The sequence below is a fragment of the Mesoplodon mirus genome (genome assembly GCF_964341445.2).
Source record: "Mesoplodon mirus genome assembly, chromosome: 12".
Classification (NCBI taxonomy): domain Eukaryota; kingdom Metazoa; phylum Chordata; class Mammalia; order Artiodactyla; family Ziphiidae; genus Mesoplodon; species Mesoplodon mirus.
The window spans coordinates 37110235-37137085 of NC_138988.1; the positions used below are offsets into that span (position 1 = coordinate 37110235).

Sequence of the window (26851 nt, forward strand, 5' to 3'; positions counted from 1 at the left end):
CCCATGTCCCCTGTATTGGCAGGTGGATTCTTAACCACTGGGCCACCAGGGAAGTCCCCCTGTTCCTCTTTGGAAGGAAGAAAGCAGCTGGCTCGGGGTGGGGCCCCATACTGGGGGACACCTTGTTCCTCTCCTTACCTTCCATATCCAGAGCCAATCTCACTTCCTGACGAGCCCACCCAAGTGATGCCTTTCCTAAGCAGCCTCAGCCCCCTCCCATGAGCATCCAGCTGTCTGTGATCTGTGTTTCCAAGGGTACTCCTGCTGCATCTGAAGGGAATCCAGGCAGGGTCTTTGTATCTGCATTGCCAGGGGTAACGTGTGAAGCCACACCTACAGGGATCTGCGTGTCTAAGGACAGATAACTCTGCACGTGGGTAGATGGGTCCCTTCTTCCACCTCTGTCAAGCTTCGCCTGGACACCCAAGTGCCACCCAGCCAGGGAGGAGGTCCCACCCTCTTCCCCCCGCAACACCCCTGCCCCGTACCTGTGCCGTCCACCTGGGCATCATTGGCCTCTGCAGGGCCCCGGAATTTCCGCTTTGTCTCCTTCACCTCAGGCACATAGAAGTCTCCCTGCCGTGCCAGTGGGCATATGAAATAGATCTGGTCTTGCTGGTAGATCTCCAGCCGTGGGTGGGCACACAACTTCCGCTCCTTGTGGGAGAGCACGAAAGGCGGAATGAGCCCTACAGGGCCTCTGACCCACACGTCCCTGAGTGGCCCCAGGAACAGTCCATTGCTTACTCCCTCCCAGGGGGCTGGCTCCACTTCCTGCCCCAATCTCCCGAAGACACCCACACAGCATCCTAAGGGCAGGGCCTCATACTCCAGGGGGCAGTGGTCTGAGGACCTGGGAGTCCTAGGACAGGTGCTAAAAGAACCCAGGAGCCTGGCACTACTAATCCTGGGACCAAAATGCTGTTTCAGAAAGCACTGGTCTCACAGAGCCACAAAGCTTAGCACCCCAGACTACCCTAGGACAGGGACCCCACAGTCTTTGGCCCCAGGCACCCAAGCCAAGCCAAGGTCTGACCTGCCAGACTTGCCATCTCAGGATCCCATGGCCCTGACCTCCCCTCTGCCCTGGACAATGCTGACTGACCCACCAATATCAGGAGAGGCAGTGCCCCTGACTCTCAGGCCTCTAGTCCCTGCCCTTGCAGACATGTTACTGACTAACCCTGAATAGGAGCTCCAGGCCACGTAAACCTCTCTCTTACTCCCATTCCCCTGCTGGTTCAGGTCTATTCCAACCTCCGAGACTATCAGATGTGATTGGTTCCCACCCCTTCTCAGACCTGGGTCCTGAGTTTCAGCCGAGGGGGAGGTGGCAGACTCTAGGCTGGAGGAACAGACAAGACAAGTAGGTCTAATACTGGACACTGCCCAACTCCCCAGTGGGCTGAAGTGCCAGCTTATAGGGCCCCATGTGTAGACAGGCACTCCACTCCCTTCTGCGTGAACACAGAACCCAGTGCTCCATAGCCCCCAGTGTATGTGAAAGGGGCACAGACACATGCCAGAGCTGCCCTGAGACAGGGAGACAAACCAGAACAGGGGTCAAGTGCATCTTGCTCCTGAGCCTGCCCCTCTTCCTGCAATGGAGCACAATTATCCACTAAGATGATTGCAAGGACCCTGCCCTGTCACTGCTCACCCGCCAACCTTCACAACACAGCTATTTATAGCACCCGCCCGGCTCTCACCATGAGCTCTGAAATGAGCCTTCCACTTAGTGGTAATGAGAGACTTACTGCCTGGTGGGGAGAAGCCACTCCAGGACTCCACTTGTCTGCCTGCCTGGCCACGCTTAGGGCTGAGGAACCCCCCTCCAGTTGAAGCAAGTGAACAGAGAGAAAAATGAGCCCCCGGGAGAGAGAGGGAAGGAAGGTTTATTTTATCCAGCCAGGGCCCTCAGCAGCCAGCTGGAGGCCACATGGGGGTGGATGTCCTGGCCCAAGGCCTAGCTGTAGCTCAGCCTCTGACTCTATGGGTGACCCAGGCGAGGCCTTTCGTCCTAAGACTCTGTGCGCTCGAACAGAGTGGGACACCCTAGCCCTGACACCTCCAGGGGCAGTGAAGGAAAGTCATTATTTTTAATAGTTTGAGTCTGACCTTCTTTGCTAACATGGGTACTCTTTTGGCCATCTAATGAGGCCATGCCCCCAGCTCTTCCCATCTCCAAACACATCAATGGCTGCCTCTGCTTTTCCACCTGCCCACACACCCACCCCAGCCCTGGTCTTCAGGAGGAGGGTGAACAAGAAGACGACATCAGGAATGAGTAGCTACCAGGCTCTGGGGCCCCTCTACTGCCAGCACCTGGGGGCGAGCATCTGCCAAACCTGAACCCCACTCAGTGAACTGGGTCACGAGGCCAGGGTCAGGGAGGCTCCCTGAAGAAGGTCCAGGTCATTCCCTGATAGCTAGAGGGAAAGGGCCCCCAAACCCAATCAGGGCATGGCCTTCACCAGCATTCCATACTCTGGGCATTCAAAGGGTCCAAAAGGAAGCTGCTGAGAGGCGATCAGCTACCCGGAGGCCCATCTCTCAAGGGCTGAAGACAGTCGGCTTTTGGGGATGCTTCCAGGAATCAGAGCCTGTGCCCACCCAGAAATTCCAGGGACAACCCTCGCCAACACTCAAGCCACCTGCCTAGCTTTCCTTTTGTAAGTAACAGGGATGATAAGAGGGAACAGTGCCCTTTCCACCCTCTCCTGGAGGCCAGGCATCAGGGTGGGTAGCACCAAGCAGCCACCCTTGCCAACTGCTCTGCCAGCCCCCTCACTGGCAGGCGGGAGGCAGCTCTCTGTGGCTGCTCTGTGCATCTGCCTCCTCCGGAGAGCCCGGTTCTGAAGTTGCCTGGCTGTGGACAGCCCTGTTGCCATGGAAACTGCATCCTCCATCCTTGCCGTCGCCTTCATCTCAAAGCCATCCGGGAGAACAGAGGAACAGGGGAGACAGAGGAAGGAGAGAAAACTGGCCTGGGGCTACCCAGCCCTTCCTTCCCTGCCCAGCCCTCCCTCATCACAGCATCCCACACAGAGAATGCCAGCTGCCCAAGCCTGTCCCCAGGCCCCTGGAGAGGCAGTCTAATACCCGAGCCCAGCCCAGTCCTACCCAAGCCACCTGGGGGACCCTGGCCCTCCCTACTGGAGACAGGCATGGAGCTAATTAAAATCTCATTGACGGCTCAGCCCAAATCATTTTAACACATGCCTGATCCTGTCAAAATTCAGACTCAGGAGCAGAGAAGGGGCAGGAAGAAGGCAAAGGCAGAAACTTCCAACCCAGGCCCATAGACGGGGGAGGGGCTTATAACTGTCCCTGTAGCCTCTCCTTGAGATCCCTCTCCACGTTCTGCCCACTGACCAAGAATGAGTTCAGTGGGGGGCTGGGGATGGAGGGTGGGGGCAGGACTAGCCATATGCCCTGTCCCTAAGTGATCAGGCAGAGAGAACAAGCCCTTTCCCTCCCAGCCAGGTGCAGTCTCTGAGGGAAGAGAGGATAGCCATGGGTCAGCTCTCAGGTCCTCTCTGCACAGCAGGAGCTGTGGCCCGGGCAGCGTGTTGATGACCTGGTAAATATTGGAAAATCATCGAAGTAAGGCAAGGCCAGCTGCCTCTCCGTCAGCTAGCCTCAGGGAGCCCTTGGAGAACTGACTGCCAAGGACACCAGGCCAATGTCACACTGGGCTGGTACTTCTGGGGAAAGGGGACTGACTGGATGGGCCTGGAGTCTTCCCAGCCCTGGGCACAACCCCTCCCACAGACCAGACAGCCAGAGGCTTGAGGAAGCATCACCAGGACAGGGGAACCTGCTCTGGCCACTGAAGCCACGGGCTATCTGATGAGGCCACAAACCAGGGCAACGCATTCCCACACACAGACTCAAGGGGATCACAAAGCCCTGCTCCAAGGTGGGAGAGATGCAAATGTCTATAATCCTCTCCGCCTAACAGGAAGAAGTCAGCTAATCATGCCAAGGTGCCACTAGGAACTGCTAGAAACTGGATTCCAGAGTTCCAGTCCCTCAGACACACCTCCAAGGATTCCCTCCCCCCTGGGGCTTCCATAAACAGAAACAATAGGTGGACTTGGGACACCACCCACAATGCAGGGATTTCCAGGAGACCTCAGTCACCAGCACTCCCCACACCACTCCTGCACCAACACCAGGTGCTCACACTCCCCACAGGGGTGTCGGGAGACAAGGGAAGGAACAGCACACAAAAGGCTGCCATGGTGCCACTGCCCTGGCTACCTTGGGAACACACCACACACTCCCTCCTCACCTCAGGCTGAGCTCATGTCCTGGGTGGGGTGAAGCTCAGGGGTCCTGCAAAGGCACCAGATTGGCATATGCCGAGCCAAGGTTTCCCCACAGGACCCACAGTGCCTCCCCTGGTAGTTCTTACTGAATTAGGAGAGGGGAGGAAGGAAGAAAGAGAGAGGACTTGAACTACTCTCATTTGGCGTTCTGCTCTCAAACCATCAACCTGTGCCCTGGCCTGGGCTAGGGGTGGGGAGAGTGTGGCGTGCAGAAGAGGTCAGGTCCAGCGGGGGAGACAGGGTGGATCCCATTCCCAGGCTGCCCAGAGCCTGGGTTTGCTCAGAGCTATGTGGCCTCAAATCCCCAAAAGGACGAGGCAATGGGTGCAGGCCAAGGTCTGGGTCATGCATCTCCTAGATGAGCTCTAGGCCCAGAAAGGGATGAGGTCTGCTCTATCAATCTCCACCCCATCAAAGCCCTCTACTTCCTGTCTCACTGAAGTGAAGGGCCCTGGGTCTTCCTGTTCACTCTGAGTGGACCAGTCCTACCTGTCCCTCCACGCCAGGCTGAAGAGCTGGGCAGCCACACAGCCAGCAAACAGCTGTTGCATCCCACTCGAGGTGATGGCATCTCTTCACTGGGTGAAGTGAGGCATGCTCATTTTTAATTACACAGACACTGACGTGCACCCGCCTGCACATAGCAGTCCCTGCAAGTTGGGGCTCAGACCCTGGAGGCCCCTTAGGCAGCTGGTCTGCATCGAATGTGCAAAGTGATGGGGGAGGTGCAGCGGGGGCTGCTGCTGGAATGTGGCACATTGTTATTATTCTGCCCAGGAACTTCCGTCAACTTCCCTCTCCCAGGCTCCCCCTCATACCCAATGGGCCTTTCAACAGCCTCTGGACCAAAACCTAAGCCTGTCTGTGGGGCAGGAAGTGACAGCAGGAGGCAGCTCTGGGGATGCTGCAGTGCTAGCTAGCAAGGGAGAGCCTGCAGAAGGGATGGTGAGTACCCTTCCCCCTTGGAGCAGGACGGCCCAAAGCTCTGCAGATGAGAGGCAAAGGAGAAAAGGAATGAGATGGGGTTGCCAGGGACGGGACAGAGCGGGAGGGAAGTGGCAGAAAGAGCTCCAGGCAGGAGCCCAGAGCCTTGGCCTAGCTATTGACAAATGGGTGGCTTCTCCCTGGGTCTCAATCTCCCCAACTGTAAAATAAAGAGATTGGAACAGATGATCTTAAAATAAGTAAGGAATTGGAAAAGATGAATAAAACCTCCATTACTTAAAGACAATTGTACACTTGAAAAACCCAAAAAGAATCAATGGAGAAACTACGAAAAATATTAAGCTCACAAAATTAACAAAAGCACAGCCCATTTTTCTGTGCACTAATCAGCCAGTTAGAAGATATAATGGAAGAAAGAGATGAAGGCCCTCTTGGGGTCAGGTCTAGCCCAGGGCCGAACTGGGAGCCCACCCCCACCCCAAATGGCAGGGGAGGGGATGGCAGAGAAGCAAGGCTTGGGTGGGAGTCTGGGGAAGACTGCAGAAGGGGGAAGGTGTGAGGGAGAGCAGGGCACTGTGCCTGGCACCCCAGCCTGCTGTGCCTGCTGCCACAGCTGCCTGAAGACTTTTCATTTTCACCTCAGAGCCGGCAGCTTGCCATGCAATTTACACCTCTGCTCATATTCCTGCTCACCCAGGCCATGGCTTCCTGCGCAGCCCAAGAGGGGGGGCCTCAGCAGCAGTGGAGACCAGGGTGGGCTGGGGCTCTGAGAAGCAGGGGAGAGTAGTTCCCTCTAAGCAGGCACAGGGGGCACAGGCCCTTAAGCATCCTAATACCTGGGTGGGCCGGGCAGGTCCTGATCTGCAGCCATGCCCAGCCTTTCCCCAGGGTCCAGATGGCCAATACTCAACCCCAGCTCAGCCTTGCTCTGGCCTTCTGAGCCCTTGTGGAGCAAGAGCAGAGGGCTGGGGAGTGTGAGGGTGAGTACCCACACGGGGAGCTCGGGGGCTCAGACCTGGGATCCTAACACTCTCCCTTCCAAATCTGGAAGGGGAGCCACAGCCTCCCAGACGACGCTGCTGCCGTGGCAGGCTCCACAGCCCATCCCTCTCCGAGATCCTGCCGCTGTCTGCAGCATCTGTGCAGTCAAGGACCTTGAGTCCAGTTCAGCTTATAAGCCAACAAAAATGTTGCTGATTGATTATCCAGCAGCAGGAAGGCTGCTTGGTGCAGATGGAGCCATGAAGTCAAGCACCTGGGAGCCAGAGGAATCAGGAAGTGCCAGAGGGAAGGACAGCTGGGCAAGTGGGGACGGAGAGGTGGGGAGAAAGACAGAGGTAGGGGAGGAGGAGAAGGCCCTGAATTTCTCATCTCTGACTGGTACCTCCACTTGCTGCTCAGGAAAGACCTTCCCTCTGGAGCCTTAGGTTTCCTGTCTGCATAACCAGACAGACAGCCTCTCCCAATCTGAGGGCTCCACTAAAAGGCAGAGTTGTTCTGCTCTGGAGGGATCTCCCTCCTTGGAATCTCTCCTCCTTCCTTGTTCCTGAAATCCCAAGCTCTCTGGAAAAGAGCAAAAGAATCCTTCCTTGGTAAGGCCCATCTGCCTGGGGAAAAAGGCTCTCTCTGGATTGGTGATGGCCCAAGCCCACAGCACCATCCAGACAAGCCTCAGCCCCCAGGGTCCTGCAGGGCTGCCAAGCTACCATATCTGAGCTGGTATTTCGAGAGTGGTGGCTCCCACGCCCGCCCCAGCAAAGGCTGGCTTTGTGCTTTCATTACTGGGATAGGGGAGTGGGGAGGGGTGAAGCCTGAGAGGCTGAGGAACAAGTTTCAGGGCCCCAGGCCGGCAGAGGGGAGAGCCTTAGCCTCCTGTGTGGGTCCCCATACCTCAACATCCAGGGGCAACTTCCTAAGGGGAGTCAGGGAAGCCAAGCCTTGGTGTGTGTTTGTGGAATTGGGGTGGGGGCCTCCTCCTGGCCCGGGGAAACCTGGGAATGGAGAGTCACTGCTACTCTCTGCTAACTTCTGTTACTCTCGTTCAGAGTTTGACTGTGGCCTCTGGCTCTTCCTCTCCATTCCCCAGTGCTCAAGTCCTGTTCCAAAGCCAGCCTGGATGCTGCCATTCATCTGATCACACACCATTCGTGGCTCCCTAAAACCTGCAGGACCCAGCCTCATCTCTTGGGCCCAAATTCTTGCTCCTCCCCTGCACTCCAGCCACAGTGGATACACAGGCCATGCCCACGTCAGTGCCTCTGCCTGACCTGCCTTCCTAACTGGAGAACACTACCCATCCTTCAAGGCTTAGCCCAAATTTCCCCACCCCCAAAGGTTGCTTTGCCTTTCCCAGTGAACCCATCTCTCCCCTCCCCACCCCGCTCCCCCTAGGCTAAGCCCTGTGGCTGGGAGAGATGGTGGGAGCAAAGAGTTCTGGGGGCTTATCATTCAGCCCCAGGTCCTGGTGCTACTGAGCACACCCTCCTCCCTGAACTGGGGCAGGCCAATTAGCAGGTCGCAGCCGTGGCAGGTAAGCTGGCCCTGGAGCCATCTCCACCTCACTGAGGGTAAGGACATGAGGACCAATAAGGCACCTGCAGCAGCTGCTTCCTGTGCCCAGAACAGCTGCCAAGGTAACCCTTAATGAGTCCCTGCTGGGCAAATGGGCAGCCAGGCTCTTCCTGCCCTTTGTTTCTGGCTCCCCCAGCAGGCTCCCAAATCGACAGCCTCAGCCCGTGACTCTGCCCACCAGGGCTGGAGACAGAGGGTCAAGTGGGTGTTAGGCCACAGTGCTGCTATCATCCCAGGCCCACTCTGGGTACCACTCCCAGTGCATCCCAAGCTCATGACAGTCCTCAGCCTCTTGGGCCCAGTCCCAATCATGGACAGGGAAGAGTGGCAAAAGGCATGTAGCCATCAGTGATTCTCTGCCCAAGGGATCCAGTCTGGACTTGGCCACTGCTTCAACTCTTGACCTTGGGTAACCTCCCCTCCCTAGGTCTCACTGTCCTTACTGGTAAAACAATGGGGATGCTGGCTTTGATTAGGACCCTATGCCTGCCTCCTAGCTGGTTCCTCCATGCCCCAAACAATGCCACACAAAGGAGGGCCCAGTAAATAACTGCAGACTAAGTGACTGAGCTGAGATACCAGGAAGGCCTTCCTTATTAAAAATAAAGCTCGGGAACTCTCCCACATTAGCTCAGCAAAGGTGACGGGCAGGGAAAGAGACGACCCCAAATTTCATATCCCATGGGGGCTTCCTTACCTGGATTCCCACTGCCAGGACCATCCTGCTCCCTACTGGTGTTTTGGCCTCAGTGTGGACTCAAACCACCCCCATCACTGACTCCCTCAAAGTCACCCAGACAGGCTGAGGGAAAACAAACACAGGAGATTGTGAGCCACTGGGCAGGACCCAGACTCTGACCATGCTGCTGGGAGCTTCCTCCCTGCTCACGCTCAACAGGATGACCCACTTCTGCAGGCACCCTGCTGAGGCAGCTGAGGCCCCCGCTCCTTAGTTTCCAGCTGGCTGTCCCTTGACACTGCCAGCCTATCACCCACCACTCGGGAATTCAGTCACATCCACTCCAGGGAAATCTCCACTGTGACACTCCCCAGGGCTTCCTCCAGGTCCAGCTTCCAGCTCTCCCAGAAAGTGCCTCTTCTGGGAACCCCTCCTGCCCCTGCCTGCACAAGGGATGAGCCCTGGCACCTCCCAGCTCCACGCACACTGTAACTGCCACGGCGTCCTCAGGATCTAGAACAGACATGCAGTTGGCCAGGGGTGGAAGAGGCATCTGCCCAATGGTGTACCCTTCTTAGGACAGAGGTTTTCAAACCAGTTAAGTCTCAAACATCCTCCTCCAAACAAAAGCTCAGGAGGTCATCTGATGTGTAAAACCCAGAGGCAGAGCTACTCCAGCTGAGGCAGGTAAAGGTCTGCGTGCAGCCCCCTATCCCTGGCTGCCAGCCACGGGGTCACCTTAGCACAGCCCCTAGGCTCTGGCCCCCAGAGCAGTCTGAGAACTAAGGTCTGGGGTCCCTGCTCACAGCTGTCCCTGGTAGAACAGCCCCATCAACCCAGCTATCCCAGAACTCTACCACCAAGGTTCCCCCACTGGCTCACTATACCGGCTCTGCCTACCACACATCTCCAATTCTATGGAGAAAGAGCCACTATCTGACCTCCAGGGCCTGCCTGCATTTACCCAGCCAACCAGCCTCCACCCAGACAATGCCCTGTATCTCCCTAAACTCAGGAGATGCCCAAACATCACAAGGAGACCTCCCTTGAAAACCTGGGGAAAGCAGAGACCCTGGGGAAGGGGGTTTATGGAAAAGATCATAGATCCTGTTGGAAGGAAGTCAGGCACGGGGGTCTTGGTTGGCCAGTCTAACACTCTCCGTGATCTCCTTGCCAACTGCAGACAGATATGAGTCAAGTACCGAGCTCAGGGACCTCACACACAATCCCACACGTGGGACCCCAGGCCTCGCACTCATCTCTGGTCTGCTCCACGTGCCCCAAGCCTTCCCTGGCCTCTCATTAAGACTGGTCTCACCTTGTGGTGAATTTTGAGGCCTTTGCCTATTGTTCTGGGCTGACATCTGGGCCCCACCTCCTCTGTGACCTTGCAATTTCAAGGAAGCTCAGTTCCCTCCTTCAGCTGCCAGAAGAACCCCCTTCCTGGGGCTCAGGGAGTGGTCTCCTCTTGCCCTGGAGGCTAACTCCTTGGACCCTGGTGGAGCGGCCTGACAAAGCTGGGGCATCTTCCACATAGACAAATAGTCACACAGAACCCAGGGACCCCTCACACACATGCTGTCCCAGAGTGCCTGGCCTGGGGCCCCCAGTGATTTACGTGGAGAAAGGCAGACTTCCAGCCCCTATAGCTTGCCAGGCTGCCAAGCTGGGGAAGCCTGGCCAGAGAGCCAGGGGCTGCCACACAGACCACAAAGCTGGGATCCAGCCATCCTTCCAGAATCCCCACAAGAGACCTGACAAATGCTTGTCTTTGGGTTCCTCACAGAGAGCCCCCAGGACCTTGCTGTCCCATGAGACCAATCCTGTCCCAGGCTCAGACATCTGCCACTGCCGGAACAGCAGCTGCTCTCCACCTCCCTCATCCAAAACGCTGAGATCATTCACCTCCACCCCTCGCCCCAGCCTCTGGGGAAGCAGGTGAGCCTGCCAAGCCCTCCCTCCCCTCCTCTTGGCTACTGCCCCCCTCACCCCTCGACGGGCTGCTGTCACTGCGTTTGAAGCAACTCCACAGCAGACCCAGCCTCAGATCCAGAGAAAAGCCAGTGGGGTGGAGAAAAAAGACACACGCACATGTACGTAACATGTACATACACGCACGCACGCACAGTTAAAGGCAGCCAGCTGTCAGGGTTGGGAGAGTCAGAAGCGCTCAGAATCTCATTAGCAGCCTCTTTTCTCTGGTCTCAGGGCAGTGGGGAAGAGGGCAGGTGTGAGAGCGAGCCTTACATTCTCTTCTCTCTGTCACCTAGGCCAAGAGAGGCACAGGGCCACCCCCTGTCCACTGCAGGCTGAGACCAACAAAGAGAACTGGCCCTTTCCTCGTCTTTCACCTGGGTTTGTTCCTCACCCCCAAAACCAGCAGAGCACCTGGGCCGTGCCTCCACTGAGGGCAGCCCGGCATCTGTCTCACTCTCCCAGCTGGTGGTCAAGCCCACACAGCACGCCTCGCAGACATCCCTGAGAAGCCCCTTGCATTGCCCCGCACCTGTCAGGCTTCCTCATCACAGGCAGGAGAGAGGATGGTACACCCCCTGCTGCAGCCCCAACCCCAAGAAAATCAAGCCCAGAGCACAGCTGACGGGCTCCCACAGGAGGAGGAGGTAGGAGGAAGGGCTTTCATCAAAGAGGTGACGTCAAAACCAGGCAACTTGTGAAGCTGTCAGTGGCCAGGAAATTTGGACAAAGGTGTCTAAAAATAAACCCCTGAAGCCAAGAAAAGGCTGTGGTGGCTGAGTTGCTCGCCACCACACCACATGTCCTGTTCTGAGGTCTGGAACCCAGAAAGTCTCTTCCCTGGGGTGCTCCTCCAGACTGGCCCTTGAAGCTGAGGATGACACAGACAGGACCAGAGACACCACACACCAGCCCTTCCTTGGGTGAAATGCTGAGCAGGCCTTAGGCACTGATGTCTCTCTTCCTGCCCTCAACACCAGCCAGCTCCCCCACCTCCTGCCTCACCCTGCTCCTCAGCCTCCGGCCCGAACCCACGCCCAGCACCCTTCTGGCTGCCAACCTCCAGCTCACAAAGGAAATCCTCCTCCATCCTCCACATGCTTCTTCCCTACCACAGCAGCCCTCCTGTTTCTTCTTCCTGTCACCTGCCACAGCTGGTGACCCAGGGCCCCATTTATTCATTCCCAAGCCCTGATACCAGACACTTAACCAGGACATGTCTGAGCTCCCATTTCCATCACCAAGGCCCTGTCCCTTTTCCCAAGCTGCTCTGGAGAACAAGCTACCAGGTTCTTCCAAAACCGCCAAGTTCACATTCTTGCTAACTTTTTTCTCCTGTTCCCTGATCCCAGCCACACTGGCCATGCCCACTATACACTTTGCTGCCTCAGCCATCCTCCAGGGCAAATACTGTCAATAGGCTCATGTCACCAAACATATTCACCAGTCCAATCCTCTCTGAACTCCAGACTACACACATCACTGTGGACTCCACACCCCAACTAAGATGTCCCTCAGGCAGATCCCCTGACACAGCCCACAGAGCTGGCCCCCCAAAACCAGTTCCTCCCTCCGCCCTGCATACCTCAGTAGAAAGCACCACTACACGCTCATCCACCTGCCCTGCCCAGAGGGGACTGCAACCTGTGACTCCTCCCACTCCTTTCCCTTCCCATCATCCAACCATCCACAAATCCATCAGTTCTACCTCCAAAACAAATTGTCAGTCTCCACCCTTGTCTGCATCTCTACAGCTACTGCCCCAGCCCAAGATGCCGCCATGCACGACAGGATTCATAACAGCTTCAAAGCACCTCCACCCGGCCCCCATGAGCCACGGTCCAGCCCTACCCTTCCCAACGACAGCAGAGCCCATCTTGCACAGGTGCAGCTCGGATCCTGGCTGGAACTCTGCAGTGACTTCCCACTGCCTTTAGATCAAACCCACGCTCCTCACCCTAGCTCTGCCTAGAACATTCTTACCGCCCCTCCAAGGGCTCTTCTAGGATTTTGCTTGAGAAGTTACCTCCTCCGAGAGGCTGTCCCTGACCACTCTGTGCACTTGGTTCCCCGCCTTTTCTCACCCTGTACTTTCCTAGCATGTATCCCGTTTTTGTTTGACGTTATTACCTATCTCCACACCTCACTATAAATGCCTATTTCATGCACCAATATCTCACACCACATCCAGCATAGCACCTAGCACAGACACTCAATAAATACAAGTTGAACAGATGAATAAACAATCACTTCCAAGCCCAAATTGGGGTCATTTCCCTAGCACCCAAGTTTACAAAATGTTTTAGAGGAGGAGTAATTTACAACAGGGAAAGTTTGTCTCGGACCCTTGCTCTGCAGGGCCCAGCAGGATAGGGACAGGGTGGGTCTGGAGTGGGGGCTGAGCACTAAGGATGTCTTTGTTCCAAGTCAGAGCTTAAATGACAAGACTGGGTTTCTGAACAAACTACCCATACTCCTGGGAGATGCTTGGGGCCCAAGAGGTCTCGGGTGTATGGAAGAAATGCCAGTAGCCTCTGCCCATCTTCCTAGCTCCACAGGCACCTGCTCCACGAGGTGCTGCCCTCCCAAAACGGCCTTTTCCTCCCAGGCTAGGCAGGTCTCCCCAGCACTCACTCAAAGGACTGGCTGCCCCCTGACACACACACCAGACTTGTGTCTCACCTTGATGTAGGCATCCAGGGCAGGATGGACACGGCGGGTAGCCAGCCAGATGGACAGGGGTGTGGTGTAGGGGAAGGTGGCCATCACCACATGGCTGGGTGCCGGGAAAGAGAACACCTTGAAGCCAAATTTCTGATAGAGTCGGATGAGCTCAGGGGAGGGTGACTCCTCACCTTCACTCAGAATGCTGCCCACCACACAGTGGCACTTCTCAGGGGGCACCTGGGGAAGCAGAGCAGGGTGTCAGGGTTGGGCAAAGGAAGAAGGCCCACAGACCTCCTGCTTCCTGGCTTCTGTGCCAGATTGGGCCTGGCAGAACCACTAGCTCCAACAAGCCACGCAGCCCCAGACACCATAATGGAGATGACAATTTCCTGCTGAAACCCGCTGCAGGACTCTCCATCCCTCCATTGCACAGGGCAGGCCCCTGCCTGCTGTGGAGGGGCCACAGAAGGGCTGGTCAGGAAGCAGAACTGAACTCTGGGTTGCTGATCAAACTGTGTGAGATCCTCTTCCCCAGGCTCTTAGGCAGGGCCAGCCATCATCACCAGGGCCTCAATACCTCTCCTCCGACCCACACCCTATCCTAAACCCTGCCCCACTTCCCAAGCCCCTTCTTGGCTGAGACTGCTGGTTCCCCCTAAGTCTCCCTGGACTCCTAGTACCTATACTTCACTTCACCCTGCTCCCCTCCCTCCCCTGGCTCCCACAAACCCCACCCAGGTAAGGGCTCCTATGTGAGTCTCTAACACTTCCTAGGCCTGACTCCAGGCCTGAAAGGGCCAGCACTTGCTTTTCCTTCTGGTATCAAGGAGTCCCAGTTTGTCTCACCTCCTGCCACATGAATCTGTACCAGCCCCAGGAGTATCTCTTCCTAAATCCAAGAGACTTACCACAGACCTTTTGCTCTCCATCCCAGGTTTTCCTCAATCTGAAGGCCCTATTCAGGGGCCACTGACCCCTAAATTTAAACTCCTTCTATCTCCACTTGCTCTTCTCCTCAGCCTACTTTCCCAGTACCGTGAAGTCATTTTTACCTGTCTCTGCCTTCCCATTAGCCCTTTCCAAGTCCTGTCAACAATCCCCCAGGGGTGTCTCAGGCCTGCTCTGCCTTTCTAGTCTGTCCAATTCAGCCCTGTCCTTGGAGTCTCACTTTGCCTGAAACTTGGGCACTGACTCCCACCTCTGCGTAGTCCCTGGGGGTCACCTCCCACTCTCTGCAGCCCTGGTCCCCTTGAAGCCTATGTCATTAAGCATAACTCAGAGCTTTCGTGGCAGGAAATATGGTGCAGTGGTCAGGACCACAACTCTGGAGAGAGGCAGGCCTGGGTGTGAATCTTGAGTCCTGTGCTCTGGATGAGTCCCTTGGTTTCCTGAAGCCCCAGTTCCTTGATATCAACTTACAGAATTTTAAGATACTTCACGTGAGGACTGAGCATGGTCCAGCAAGTGCTCCATACTTGTCAGTTATTAGTAGCTATGACACCGGCCAAACAAGTAATCATTGGCGCAGGATGCCCCTCTACCCAAACCTCTGAACATGTAGCTCCTCCCTGCCCATCCTTCAGGTCCAAACACCCTCTTGGAGAGCCTCTCAGGGTGGCTCAATGGCAACCCCCACAGACTCCAATACTGTGCTGTAAACTCTTACCCACATCAAGTCAACCTTGCAGCTCAGTCACTTCTCTCAGCCTCACGCTCCTCCCATCCTACCCAGAGGCGCTGGAGAGCACTGCAGTACCACCTCTTGTCTCTAGATGGTGCAACTGCCCCACTCACACCCAAGACTTGAGGATGGCCAGAAAGGCAGGTGGTTCTGGCAGGCCTCCTGCTGACAGACCAAGGGACAGTGTCTGCAGCAAAGCCCATCTTCATGTTCCTAACTAACCCTAGTGACCTATGCTATACAAAAGAAACATCCAATACAGGTTAAACAGAAAAATGGATGGAAGGTCAATTGATAATCTCTTCTCCAACACCTGGCCTGCCTGGGTTTGGGTCCCAGGGTCTTGATCACCTCAGCAGCCCTCACGGACCTTCCAGCTCCACATCCTCCTCAGTCCCCCAAAAGCACCAGAACACCTGTGATCATCCTGCTTAGAACCTCTCAATGGATCCCAATTCACCTCTATGATGAAACTCCCGAGGCCAGCATGCAAGGCTGTCTCAGGGTGGCCCCCACACACACTGCCTGGATTTGTCCACACACTGACCTAGCACTCCTTTTCTGCATCCCTAGGCCTGAGTAGGGGCCAAGACCCAGGTGGGCAGGCGCCCACTAATCATGTGAGTGGCAGAGGGAGAGACAAATCCGGGCTCTGGCCAGCCAGCCTTACCAGCCTCCTCTCCCACCACACCCCCACACAGAACTATTTGCAGCTCCCCAAACATGCCACATCCTCCCATGCTTCCTCCCTTTGCGTAGGCTACTTCCTCTGCCTGGAATGTCCTCGTAACCCTACTGCAGAGTCCTTTCTGCCTGGGAAACTCAACCATCCTTCAAGACTCAGCTCAACCCTCCTCCTGAAAGCCTCTGTTGCTCCTCACTAAGCAGCCCCTCCTCTCTGATCCCAAAATGCCCACCAGAGGGAGCAGGTCTTGTGCTGCACTATAACTGGTGGCCTCTCCTTCTCCCCACCACTGCAGGCCTCTAGGCAGAAAGGTCCAGGATCCTGTGCACAGAAGTTCTTCAGTGATAGTACAGGCATGCATGCATAAACCTGCTCGCACAGGCTCTGCATCATGAGCAAACCTCCTCTCCCTCTACCTTGAAAAAGGAGGAACTCTTGTCATGGGGGAGGGAAGCAGCTTATAAGGAGACAGGGCTCCTGAGATCTTGGGCACAGGGACTCCCTGCCTGCCTGAGCAACTTTTCAATTCCAGAAGTGAGAACACTTCCTGCCCCTTCCCCTGTCCAAGTGGCTAAGGGGCAGACTCGGAGGTTACCCAGCAAGCCCACCACCTGCTAAGCAGCCCCATACCAAGCGGGAGCTGGGAGACAGCTGAACCAGGCACCAGCAAGGAAGAGATGGGACAGGGCCTAAGACAGGCTGGGGAGTGACAAGGCTGGTCTCAGAGCAGGGGAAGGCTTTCCTGGGCTCCCAGGAGAGCCCAGGCCTACCTCCAGGGGAATGGCCCACTGAGATGGTCAAGGGCCCAGAAAGGAGGAGTGTCTTGATGGCTAGAAACCCCACCCACCTTGGTTCAATACAATGTCTTTATTTGGGCCTGACCTTCGAAGGGCAGGCTGGGCCTTCCAGTTCTATCTGCCTTCTCCCTTCCTTCCCTGTATCAGTCATTTCTCTGGGTACCTATGACCAGAACAAGAGCTGGACCAGAACTAGCACCAGCAAGGAACCATACCAGGGAGACAGGGCAGTGGCCAGACCCACCACCAATTTCAGTAAGGCAGGCCCATCCAGAATCTGCCCTCAGAGCAAAAGTGCTAGGAAAGAGATACTAGAGTTATCTCCTTCAGGCTGTGAGGCCTCTTGAGTCCCAGCATTCTAAGAAGAGGACAGTCTGCTTGGAACCTACAGCTTCCGGGTACAAGATGGCCCTACTGCCCCTTCCGGAGAGGCCTTGCAGTACCTTGCTGACTCTGCTGTGTGAGGCCATAGCGAAGAGAGGGTCTCTGCCTGGCCAAGACCTCACTGAATCTGGAAACTGGACAAGATCAAGAAATTCCAGGATCCAGGAAGAAAAAAATGGTGTCAGCTAGCCCAGACCAAACCCAGCCTTTGGGGTCACTAGAAATGGGCCACCCCAGGTCCATAACCTGCATAATCCAACTGGGACAGCTGCACTGTCTGCTAATCCCAGACCCAGAGGGATACCTTGACTCCTCCCTGGCCAGACTACCCAGCCCACCTTTCCACAGGGGCCCACAGTTAACCTGCTGTAAGCAGAAACCTAGACTCCATCTAGCAGAAAATCATCATGGGGTACCTGGGGTAGGCGATGGCCTGGGCCTCCAGGAAGCATCAGCTCAGCTCACATTCCCATTGCCCTTGTTGAGGGCTCAATCCTGGGAAATCTTACTCCCTCACCCCACCCCTTCCCAGGCTCCATGTGACCTCAGTGCCTCCAGGGAGAGGAGGGGGCACCATCCCCACATATACTGAAGGGGAAGTACAGCACAGGCCTACGTCGGAAAACTCTTACTGGCCTCAGCCCCTGCAGACGTGGTGACCGCAAACCGATTCTCAGTGGGCTAGGGGGAAAAAGAAACTTCAGTGTGGTCTAGTTCACTAAAGGCAGTACCCAACCGCCACCAGTCCCCTCCCCAAACCCCTCCATGCCTGGAGGCAGCACCCTCTCCTAGGCCTTCCCCAGGTGAGCTGAACAGGCTTCCATGCCCCACCGGCCTCAGCCAAGCTCCCCACAAGGGCAGGCAAGCAGGCAGGTTACTTAAGCCCCAAACACAGCAGCAGAGGTGGTGGCAGCAGAGGGTGGGGCAGGACGAGGAGGACCAGGCTGGCAGACAGGACAGGCCCATGGGCATGGCAACAGCAGCCCAGCCATTAGGGCCTGTTCACAGGCCAGAACTGGTTAGGATCAAATAAGGTGCTCAGGGTCCTCTCCACCTCCTTCCCAACACCCAAGGCTCCCAGAAGAACTAGGCCCAGGAGGGGAGGCAAAAGTCACTGTCCAAGCAGAAGAGAGAGGGCAGAACTATACAAGGGCAGGACAGAACTGGATCTGTGTGTGTGTGTGTATGTGTGTGCGTGTGCTGAGGGAGGGGGGGTGGAGAGGTGGGGACAGATCCTTGACTGACTCTGGAATCACCCCCTTCCCTTGGCACTTAGAAGAGGAAATGACGAGACTTCCCTTCTGGTCCAGTGGTTAAGACCCAGCACTCCCAATGCAGGGGGCCCGGGTTCAATCCCTGGTCAGGGAACTAGATCCCGAATGCTGAGACTGGGAGCCTGTGTGCCACAGCTAAGACCCGGTGCAGCCAAACAAACAAACAAATAAATATTTTTAAAAAATCATTGACTTAAAAAAAAAAAAAAAAGAGGAAATGGCCACACTCCATGAATGTGGCGCCCTGGAGAGGAGAGGGACACCTATGAGCCACTGCCAGGGTCTGTCAGCTTCTTGCCACATGCTCCTTCCTTCCTTCCCCCCAACTCCACCAAGGCCCTCAGGGATGAAGAACAGAATCCTTCCTCCTGCACCACAAGAACCACTCGCCCAGATCTTACAGGCTTATCCCATGAGAACTCCAAAATATAGGGCTGGCTGGCTAACTGACACACAGACATACATATGTATCTCCAGGATATATGCTCAAGCAGCATCTCACATGAAATGGTCCACTGCAATCGCCACAATCTTGCCTTGTTGGTACCCTTTTCTGTGTCACTTCCTGAGCCCAGAGCCAGACCAGGGGAGCCTCACCAGGCCTCTCTCAGGAACCAGCCTCCTTCTGTCCAGCTGAGGCCTGGAAGGGGTGTGGCTGGGGAGCTGTCAGTCTGTATCTCACGGGGGTGGGCGGCACCCACAGCACATGGCCACCTCTCACCTGGTCACTCACTGCCCCACTCACAGAACCTGAAATAGCCTCACTTCCTCCCACACTCAGAGAAGCAGGTTCTGGCTCCTGTTGTGCTGTGCTGGGGAGGGTGGAATGGGGATGGGACACTCCACAGTTCAGCCTACATCCTGTCCCTTCCTTCTGTGAACCATAATATGCAGGGCCCCATGCTGGACACCGCTGTAGGAGGCAGCTAGGGAGCAGAAAGCTTGGCTTCTTGGCCTTTCCCAGGACTGGATGAGGTCTGTCTTTCAGGCTTCCCTGACACCCCCCACCCCCACTGAGACGGCCTGAGGGCTGGGCCCCTTGGTCCCCACTGTGCAGCAGTGCCCAGGACAGAGTGGCACAGACAGGGTGCTCAAATATTTGCTAAAAGAAAATAAAAAACCATGAGTAAACTCAGATAGTACCACAACTCCTGCTAACTGCTCCTTAGTCTCCTCCTCTACAATATCAGCAGTGTGGAACCAGAGGCTTCAGATCCTTATGGACCACCAGATAGTCTGTGATAGCCATGAGCACCATGAGCATCGCAGGTGTCAGGGAGTGACCCAGCTCTGAATAGGGACACAAATTTCTTCCAGAGTGACCCAGGACTGGGATGGACAGGATCAGAGGGGCCACTTTGACATATATATTCATTCTCTGTGCCAACCAGACGGTCACAGTCAGGCCTAGGGTCTAAGCCTGGGTTATGAGTGCCCAGCCTAACAACCCCTCATCACACCTAATTAGCATGAGTGTTTTTTCCACCCATTTTTTGTTGTTGTTACAACAACTTCTTGAGGGCAAGGTACTGGGGTGAATGCCTCACCTATGTCACTTAATTTAACCCTTGCCAGCCTACCTATAAGCAGGTATTTTTAACATTACTCTGCAGATGAGGAAATGGAGGCTCAGAGAGGGTATGTGGTACGCCCAATATCAAACAGCAGGACAGTCGTGAGACAGAATCAAAACCCAGGACTGCTAACCTCGAGTCTATCCTCTCAGGCCATGGGCTCCCAGACTGGTATCAAAGTCGGGCTGTGCCCAGCCAACCCTGGAAACCCAAGTCCCACCACCTCAGACAGTCCACCACACCTCCAGGAGAGCGGTACAGTGGGCTGCTTGGAGGTGGCTGGGTCAGGAGGCCATAGGGAGAGTGTCCCATGCCAGGATTCTTCTATCTCACTCTTCCCTGAGGCAGCCTCCAGCAATGACCCAAAGGTACCGTGCTGCCTTGGCCCTTTCCCATTCTGGAATTAGCACCTCCAACTCAAGAGGCGATGTACTGCTTCTGGAACAGGACATGCCGATGAGGAAAGAGGCAGCTGCAAGGACCCGCATCCCTCCCACTGAGGTCTTGCAGAGGGTTCCAACTGGGTCAGATGTGGAAGGAGGGGCAGGGACCAGGGGAGGGTAGAGGAAGGACAGGGACTTACACAAGAGACCCCTGCAAGGGTGGGGGCCCGGCATCTGGTCTAGGAGCTTCCCATAGCCCAGTGCCTGCCCCATCCCACTTGGGCCCCAGTGTTCTTGACTGTCACTTAGTGCCATCTCCGAGCCATGTGACCTCAAAACCTCAATGTCTACTCATCTCTCAACCAGGCCATATCACCTCTCACCCAGACCCAGCCCAATCTCCTCGATGGCCTCCTGCCTCGTCTCCTTCCCTCCTCCACCTGCCATCCGCTTAGTTTCCTAAATCAAAGGTGGCAAATTGTGCTGTACCTTTCCACCCAACCTACTGTACCTCCCACCACCTGGCCCAGCAAACCCTTCTACATCTTTCTCCACCCACCACGTGTTCACTTGCCACACTTCCTCTGTCATCCGACATCTGCAGGCCTGCACTTTGCAGTTCCCTTAGCCAGGAGGCCCTTCCCAGTAAAGCAAAATTCTACTCATGACAGAAGACCTCCTCTCTGAGCCTCCCTGGCAGACTTGAGGCAAACCCATAGCTCGCTCAAAGTTCTGTGAGCATCTGAACACAGTGTCTTGCTGGAGATGCATCTGTATAGGGCTGACTTGCCAACCACACAAAGCTTCCTGAGGGCAGGGCCACATCTGTTCATCTCCAGAGTGCAGGTGTCAAGCAGAACCTGGCACAGAGAGGGAGTCAGCACACCCTTGTTTCGACTGAGTACCCCATTGAGGCCTGTTCAGCACATGGTATGGAGACTATAGGCCTTGCCCACTTGAGCTCTCCAGGCAAGAAAACCAGAGCTGGGGATTCTCAATGCCTGGTGTGCCAAGGTTCAGAGCTGGAGGCTGGAGAACCCTTGGCAGAGCTAACAGCCCATGCAGCTGTGGGCAGCACCACCTCATGGCATGGCAGGAGGCCACATTGGTGAGTCCTGATTCACCACAGGCTGTAAATACAGCCATATGCCCACAGGGTGCCACTGATATCAGGTTAGTCTCTGACCCCAGCATCTTGGACATTCTGGACAGCTCACCTGGCTCCACCTGCCCCCAAAGCACTCTCCCAACCAGGCAGCTTGATGTCCAAAGAAATGCCTTATCCCTGGGCCAGGGGCCACCATAATGGCTGGAACATTCCACCTTCTTTCAGCACGAGAGCTGAAAGAGGGAAGGCAAAGAAACATGGTATGACCCCAAAGAGAGGGCAGCATCTAAAATGGCTTGGTCTTAGAGTGCTGGCTTCAAATGGGGCTGAGGGAGGGAGGGAAGAGGAGGCAACAGACCAATGCCCCCTCAGAGGCTAGGGACTCACAGTGGTGTAGCCCCCTGCACTCAGAAGTCCATGGGCAGAGACAAGCCAGGAAAATTAGATCATGACAAGTAGAAAGCCAGCATATGGATGTCTGGAGCAGAAGTCCAGATTAAATCTGGAAGGAGCTTCAAGCTCAGAGAGGAGGTGATGTGCATAGCCAGCTCAACGATTTTCCCACCCCTCCTCAGAAACCAAAACACCCCTTGCCCAACAAGCCCCGCCCCATGTCTGTCCATGGGGTAGAACCCCAGCCAGGGCCCAGGAGGCTCCTTACCATGCGGGGGTTGTCATAGTAGACGGCAACGGAGCGGAGCTTGGGGGAGACACTGCAGCTCTCTGTGAAAAGCCGCCCAGTCTCACCGTAGGGCCCCACGTGGAACTTGTAGGCCACGGTGACGTTGCGGATGGGGGGTGAGCCAGCACTCACTGCCACCCCGGCCAGCAGCCCTGAGTACCCAGCAAAGGCCAGCAGCGTCAGCAGCAGCAGCAGAGTCAGGGCCCCAATCAGGCCTAGGAGTAGCAGGTCCGACATGGCTCTGTGCCCCCCACGCCGCACCCCAAGGCAGCTGCAAAGGAGACAGAAGGAAGAGGTGGCTGGTAGCCTGTCTGACCAATGTGCCCACCTTCCCGCCAGCCAGTTCTGGCCCAACCTCAACCCTGCCTTGGGTGCTCTGATGCGGGAGAGGCAGGAGCCAGAGGTGTTTACACACAGAGTGACCTAGAAGGAAGTTACAAAGGATGACTGAAGCTACAAGCCTCTTTATTTCTTAATCACAACTGTTGAGGCTCTCAGAGCAGCTCTGTCAGCTGGCAGCCTTGGTCACACCTGGGGTAGCTGAGTCATAGAGGGGCACAGGAGTGAGTCAGCCAGGGACATACTCCTGGCCCTGATCAGCCGCCCCTGCTGGGCCAGACGTCAGCCAGCCTGCCTTTTCCCCACATTGCCTCTTCCTTACCACAACTGAGCCACACTGCCTGCCCAGTCTCCCCAAGCCTCATGGGCCACTGCCAGAGGGAGGACAGGCAAGCACAGGGCCCAAACACTTATTTAAAAACAGGGAAACGATGAGGAACAAAACGTCAGGGGGAAAAATGTGCCACAGGAAGGGACTCTTGTAGGACGCTCTCCTTTGCTAAGCACATCTGGCCCACGAAGTACTGCTTTCCAACAAGCTCACCCATCCAGAACCAAAGGAGAGATGAGGTTAAAATAGCCTGAGCAGGCAGGACAAAGTCCAGCACTATGCTTCCCAGACTTGAGCGGAGCTACCGGTACTAACAAGATTCATCTCACTTTCCCAGTCCATAGGTTAGAAACAGCAAGGAAGAGGAGGAGGGAAAGACTGCAAGTGGAGACACAACAGGTAGTGGTGAGAGTTACCCACGGCTGGAGCATTTCATCCCATGGTGGAGGGGTGCTAGACTGGCAGGGAGCCACACCTGGGGTCCACTTGCTGCCCTGTCCCTCCCCCTTCCTTCCCTTCTCCCCAACATCTCCAGATGTTTGGAATTCAGTTTTTGTGGTTCTGATCTCCCCACCTGACCTCCTGTACTAGGTAGTTTACAGGAAGCCATCCTGGGGTAGGTATGCTGGGGCGGGGTGGGGGTGTGTTTTTTCCTTTTTGTGTATGTCATTTATCTGACAATTCTCCCTCTTCCTCAATGGCCTTTCCCTGTTTCCCCTATTTGCTATTTGCATGGTACAAGCAATAAAGATACTTGTTTCAGGGGAGAAAAAAATAAAAAGCAGAGAAGCTATCAAAGAGCAGGCCTAGCGACACAACACATAGGTTGGTGTATGAGCCATTCAAGACAGACTGCCCGGAACTCCATGAAACTTGGGGCCAGAAGACTAACCCCCTTACACAGAGGGCTTGACCTGTGTCACCCAGGTTAAAAAAAAAAAAAAAAAAAATCACACCACAGAGGAGACTATTTAAAGAGGAATGGAAGCATCTGACCCACTGGAGGAACATTCTCACCCCAAGTACTTAAAATTTTAAAAGCTTTAGGAGCTGAAAATCAACATGTCGGCTGTATGGAAAACAGCTGTATGGAATAATTTGTTCCCTGTGGGTTCTGGGTATCAAAATTTTTTGCTGAAAAACTGTCTTTGGAGTCAATGTGCACACAGTGTTTGTCTCACAAAAAATGCAAAGTAAACTTCTAAACCTTTGGCATCATGACCTTGAGGTGTCTCACACTGGTCTTCTCATTGACCCCTGTTCCTGCCCCCGAGCTGCGCTTGTTTTGGACGCATTCCCTGTCCTACTCAACTTGCCTCCAGTTAGTTTCACTCCTGTTTTCTTTGATGATAATGATGATAAATCTTTCACTTAGTACTTACTATATGCTAGGCATTGTCTAAACGCTGAAACACAGATACTTCATTAATCCTCAAAACCAGGTGGATATGGATCAGAAAACAAGTGGTTAGAGATTAAGAGCCTTGCCCAAGGTCACAAAGGTACTAAATAGAGCCACCTGGACAAAATGCAGGCAATGGGAATCCAGGTAGCCTGACTCTAGGCCTCCACTTCCACTTTCTCTCTCCTCCCTGGGAACTTCCAGAAAAGTCCAAGCATTTAATCCATGTTGGACATCTCTGAACCCAAGGCTCTCAGCTGGAAGCTCTCAGCATCTAAGTCTCCCACTCATCTTGGGAGTGATCAGCCCTCACTGTGACCTACCCCCATCCTCTCAGCTGCACACTCCCTGTCTCCTGAAAGGAGCTTAGGTCCCACCTTTCCCTTACTCTCACCTCCTAAACTGCCCAAAAGAGGGGTGAAAGGTACCCGGGGCTGCAGAGCTTTGGTCAGCCCAGGAAGGAGGCAGGGCAATGGAAATTTCCCCTTTACTCAAGGGAAGGGGAAGGAGAAGGGCTGGGGAAGCTCACCTCTAAAGCCAGGCTCAATTTTAGCAACTCATGGCATCCAGCACGGCAGGGACCAAACGCTCCAAGTGCTCCAGGACTGGGGGCAGAAAGAAAATAACCACTGAGCCGGGCACCCTGCCCTGACTGATGTCTTTTCAGGGAAAGCCCACAGGGGCCTCTACAAGAACTCTCTCCCCGCCACAAGGCTGCACCCTCCACCATGTCCTCAGACCCCTTAGGGAAATCAGAAGCCAAATTCCGCCTCAAAAATGTCAGCTCTTCACTAGACCCCTGCTCATATATCCCTGTTCTTGGAGAGCCCTCTTCCTGGAGGGCTCCAGCCACCGCACCTAGCCCTGACACAGCCCCTGCCGCTGACCCTGGGCAGGTTGTGACTCCTCTCGGGCCTCGGTTTCTCCTCAAGTTAGAGGCCCAAGCGGAGCGTCTGGGCGGGCTGCCCCGCGCTGGCTTCTCGAGGCTGCTCACGTGCGCCGCGGCGGCTGGCCTCGCCCTTAAAGGGCCCGCTGCAGGCAAAACTTTGGCACTCGGGGGACGAGGGAAGACGTGGAGTCTGAAGGGCCTGCGCGGGAAGGACGGGACGCTACCTCCACTCTCGGCTTCCAGCCCCTGCTCACCCTCGCCTCTCCTATTTACCCAGCCCTTTTCTTTTCAGCCACGACCTCACGGGGTCCCAGGCACCTCTGCAACTTAAAGGAAGTTAAAAGTTTGCAGCCAACGCTTCGAGGAGCGTCCTCAGGAGACGGGGGCGGAATTAAAGTACGGTTCTGGCCTCAGTCTTCGTGCTCCCCATCCCTCACCCGCCCCGGGTCCCTTGCCTCCGGGCGTGCCCTGCACCCGTGGCCGAGGCAGAGGGTGACCCGGGATGGTAGGCTGGTCCAAGGTCGCGTTCGGGCCCTTGGACCGGCCGGGGCGAGCTGTGGGCGAGACGAGATGCAAAGAGCGGCTGGGCCGCGGGGGGTCACGGCGGGTCGCGGGGGGCCCTGAGGTTGCGCCCGGGCGGACGGAGGTCCCAGGCGCTCGGCGCGCGTGGAGCCTCCCCGGCGTGAACACCTCCCCGGCCCGGCCCTCACCTCAGCTGCCGCCCGCTGCGGACACCGATCAGCGCACGCGGCCCGGGGCTCAGCCGCGGAGCCTGAGCGCGCCCGCCGCGCACGCTCGCTCCGCCCCCTCTCGCGGCAGGACGTGGCCGTGGCCGTGGGCGCGTGCGCGCGGGACCCGATGGGCAGAGGCCTGCCCCGCCCCGTATCCAGGGCAACAAACGTGAGCCTGTCAGGGGCCGAGCTCACCCCGTACCTTCGTGCCTCCCACAAACTACTAGGTTGCAGACGGTGATTTAGGAACCTCTTAACTTCTGGGTTGTCGAGAGCACCCCAGGCATGAGGGGAAGTAGAGAGGCAGTGTGGGGTCCCGGAAGGCGGCACCGGAGAGGATCGTTCGAAGAGGCTTGGGAAGTGCAGCACGGCAGTAAAAGTCTGGCATTTGTATCACCCTAGTTACTGCTACTTTCTCTCACTGAGGCTTCGCGACAGACCTGGGAACCGGGCAAGGCATGGCCACTTGATCCCGTTTTACAGCTGAGGCTCAGGGAAGAAGCGGGATCCAATCTCCGGACAGCGCAAATATCAGCTTCCTACCTCCAACACTCCACCCTTACCTCCCCCTTTCCCCCCGCCAAACGGAGCACAGGGGTGATTATTCATCCATCCAACATTTATTGAGTACCGCTCCCTGCTAGTACAGTTCTAGGGGCTGCGGATACCAAGTGAACAAAACCAAGGCCCCGCCCTCCTGGAGCTCACCGGGGAAACGCCCCCCCTCCAGGCTCCTCCCTCAGTGCCCTAGACGCGGCTGTGAGAGGCAGGTCCGCCCTTCTAGCTTAAGTATTCTAGATAACCCCCCAAGTCAACTGTAAGTTCGTTGAAGACAGGTTCAATCTTCAGCTCGTATTTCTGAGGATCTAGAAACAGCAAAGCACTCTTCTCGGGCCCCAAAGATAAAACCTCGCCCTCTTGAGAGGCCCAGTCTTGCAGTGGAGGGGATGGGGAAGGTGACAACTATGCTCGTAAGATTGGCTACAAGGCAGGCGGGGCCAAGAGCTACTTTGGTGCTCCTCACATAGAGGATTGATGTTTGGGAGGTGAATCATCTTTTTGTGGATCCCATTACTGTACTAGCAAAGGGCAGACTGTACACACTGAGGCACTTGTAGCTGGTTTCCTTTCCTTCTTCACATTTGTTCTGCCCACAGGCAGGGAAGATTGAACCTCACCCACAGGGCTCTGGGCCAACTAGCGGAATGGGTAGCTGACTCCTCAGAGGCACTCAGGGCTGGGCTGGCAGGGTCGTGGCAGTTGTTTTGCTGATGAACATCAGGCACGTGATCAAACCCTTTGGGTGCCCCAGGCAAGAGGACTATACACTTGGAAGCATTTCCTGTGAGACGAGGAAGGGCCAGTACCCTCAGAGACAGACAGCCTCTGTATGGTCAGTTCTGCTTCTCAGAAGCTATGAG

The 26851-nt window shown here is 55.7% G+C and overlaps 1 protein-coding gene across 2 annotated transcripts in view; it reads right to left on the reverse strand.

The window, feature by feature from the left end:
- TEX264 (testis expressed 264, ER-phagy receptor) overlaps positions 1–25449 on the reverse strand; it is a 29214-nt gene extending 3765 nt beyond the window's left edge. Inside the window, exons 1-5 of one of the 2 annotated variants that reach the window (XM_082639222.1) lie at positions 25410–25444; positions 24340–24415; positions 21718–22009; positions 13186–13407; positions 489–657 (exon numbers count right to left, since the gene is read on the reverse strand). In XM_082639222.1, the coding sequence (XP_082495348.1) occupies positions 489–657; positions 13186–13407; positions 21718–21975 (649 nt within the window). In that variant the 5' untranslated portion in view covers positions 21976–22009; positions 24340–24415; positions 25410–25444. Of the gene's footprint in view, positions 1–488; positions 658–13185; positions 13408–21717; positions 22010–24339; positions 24416–25409 lie in introns of both variants that reach the window. The other variant, XM_082639223.1, reaches the window with a different exon arrangement.
- Positions 25450–26851: the final 1402 nt, after the last annotated feature.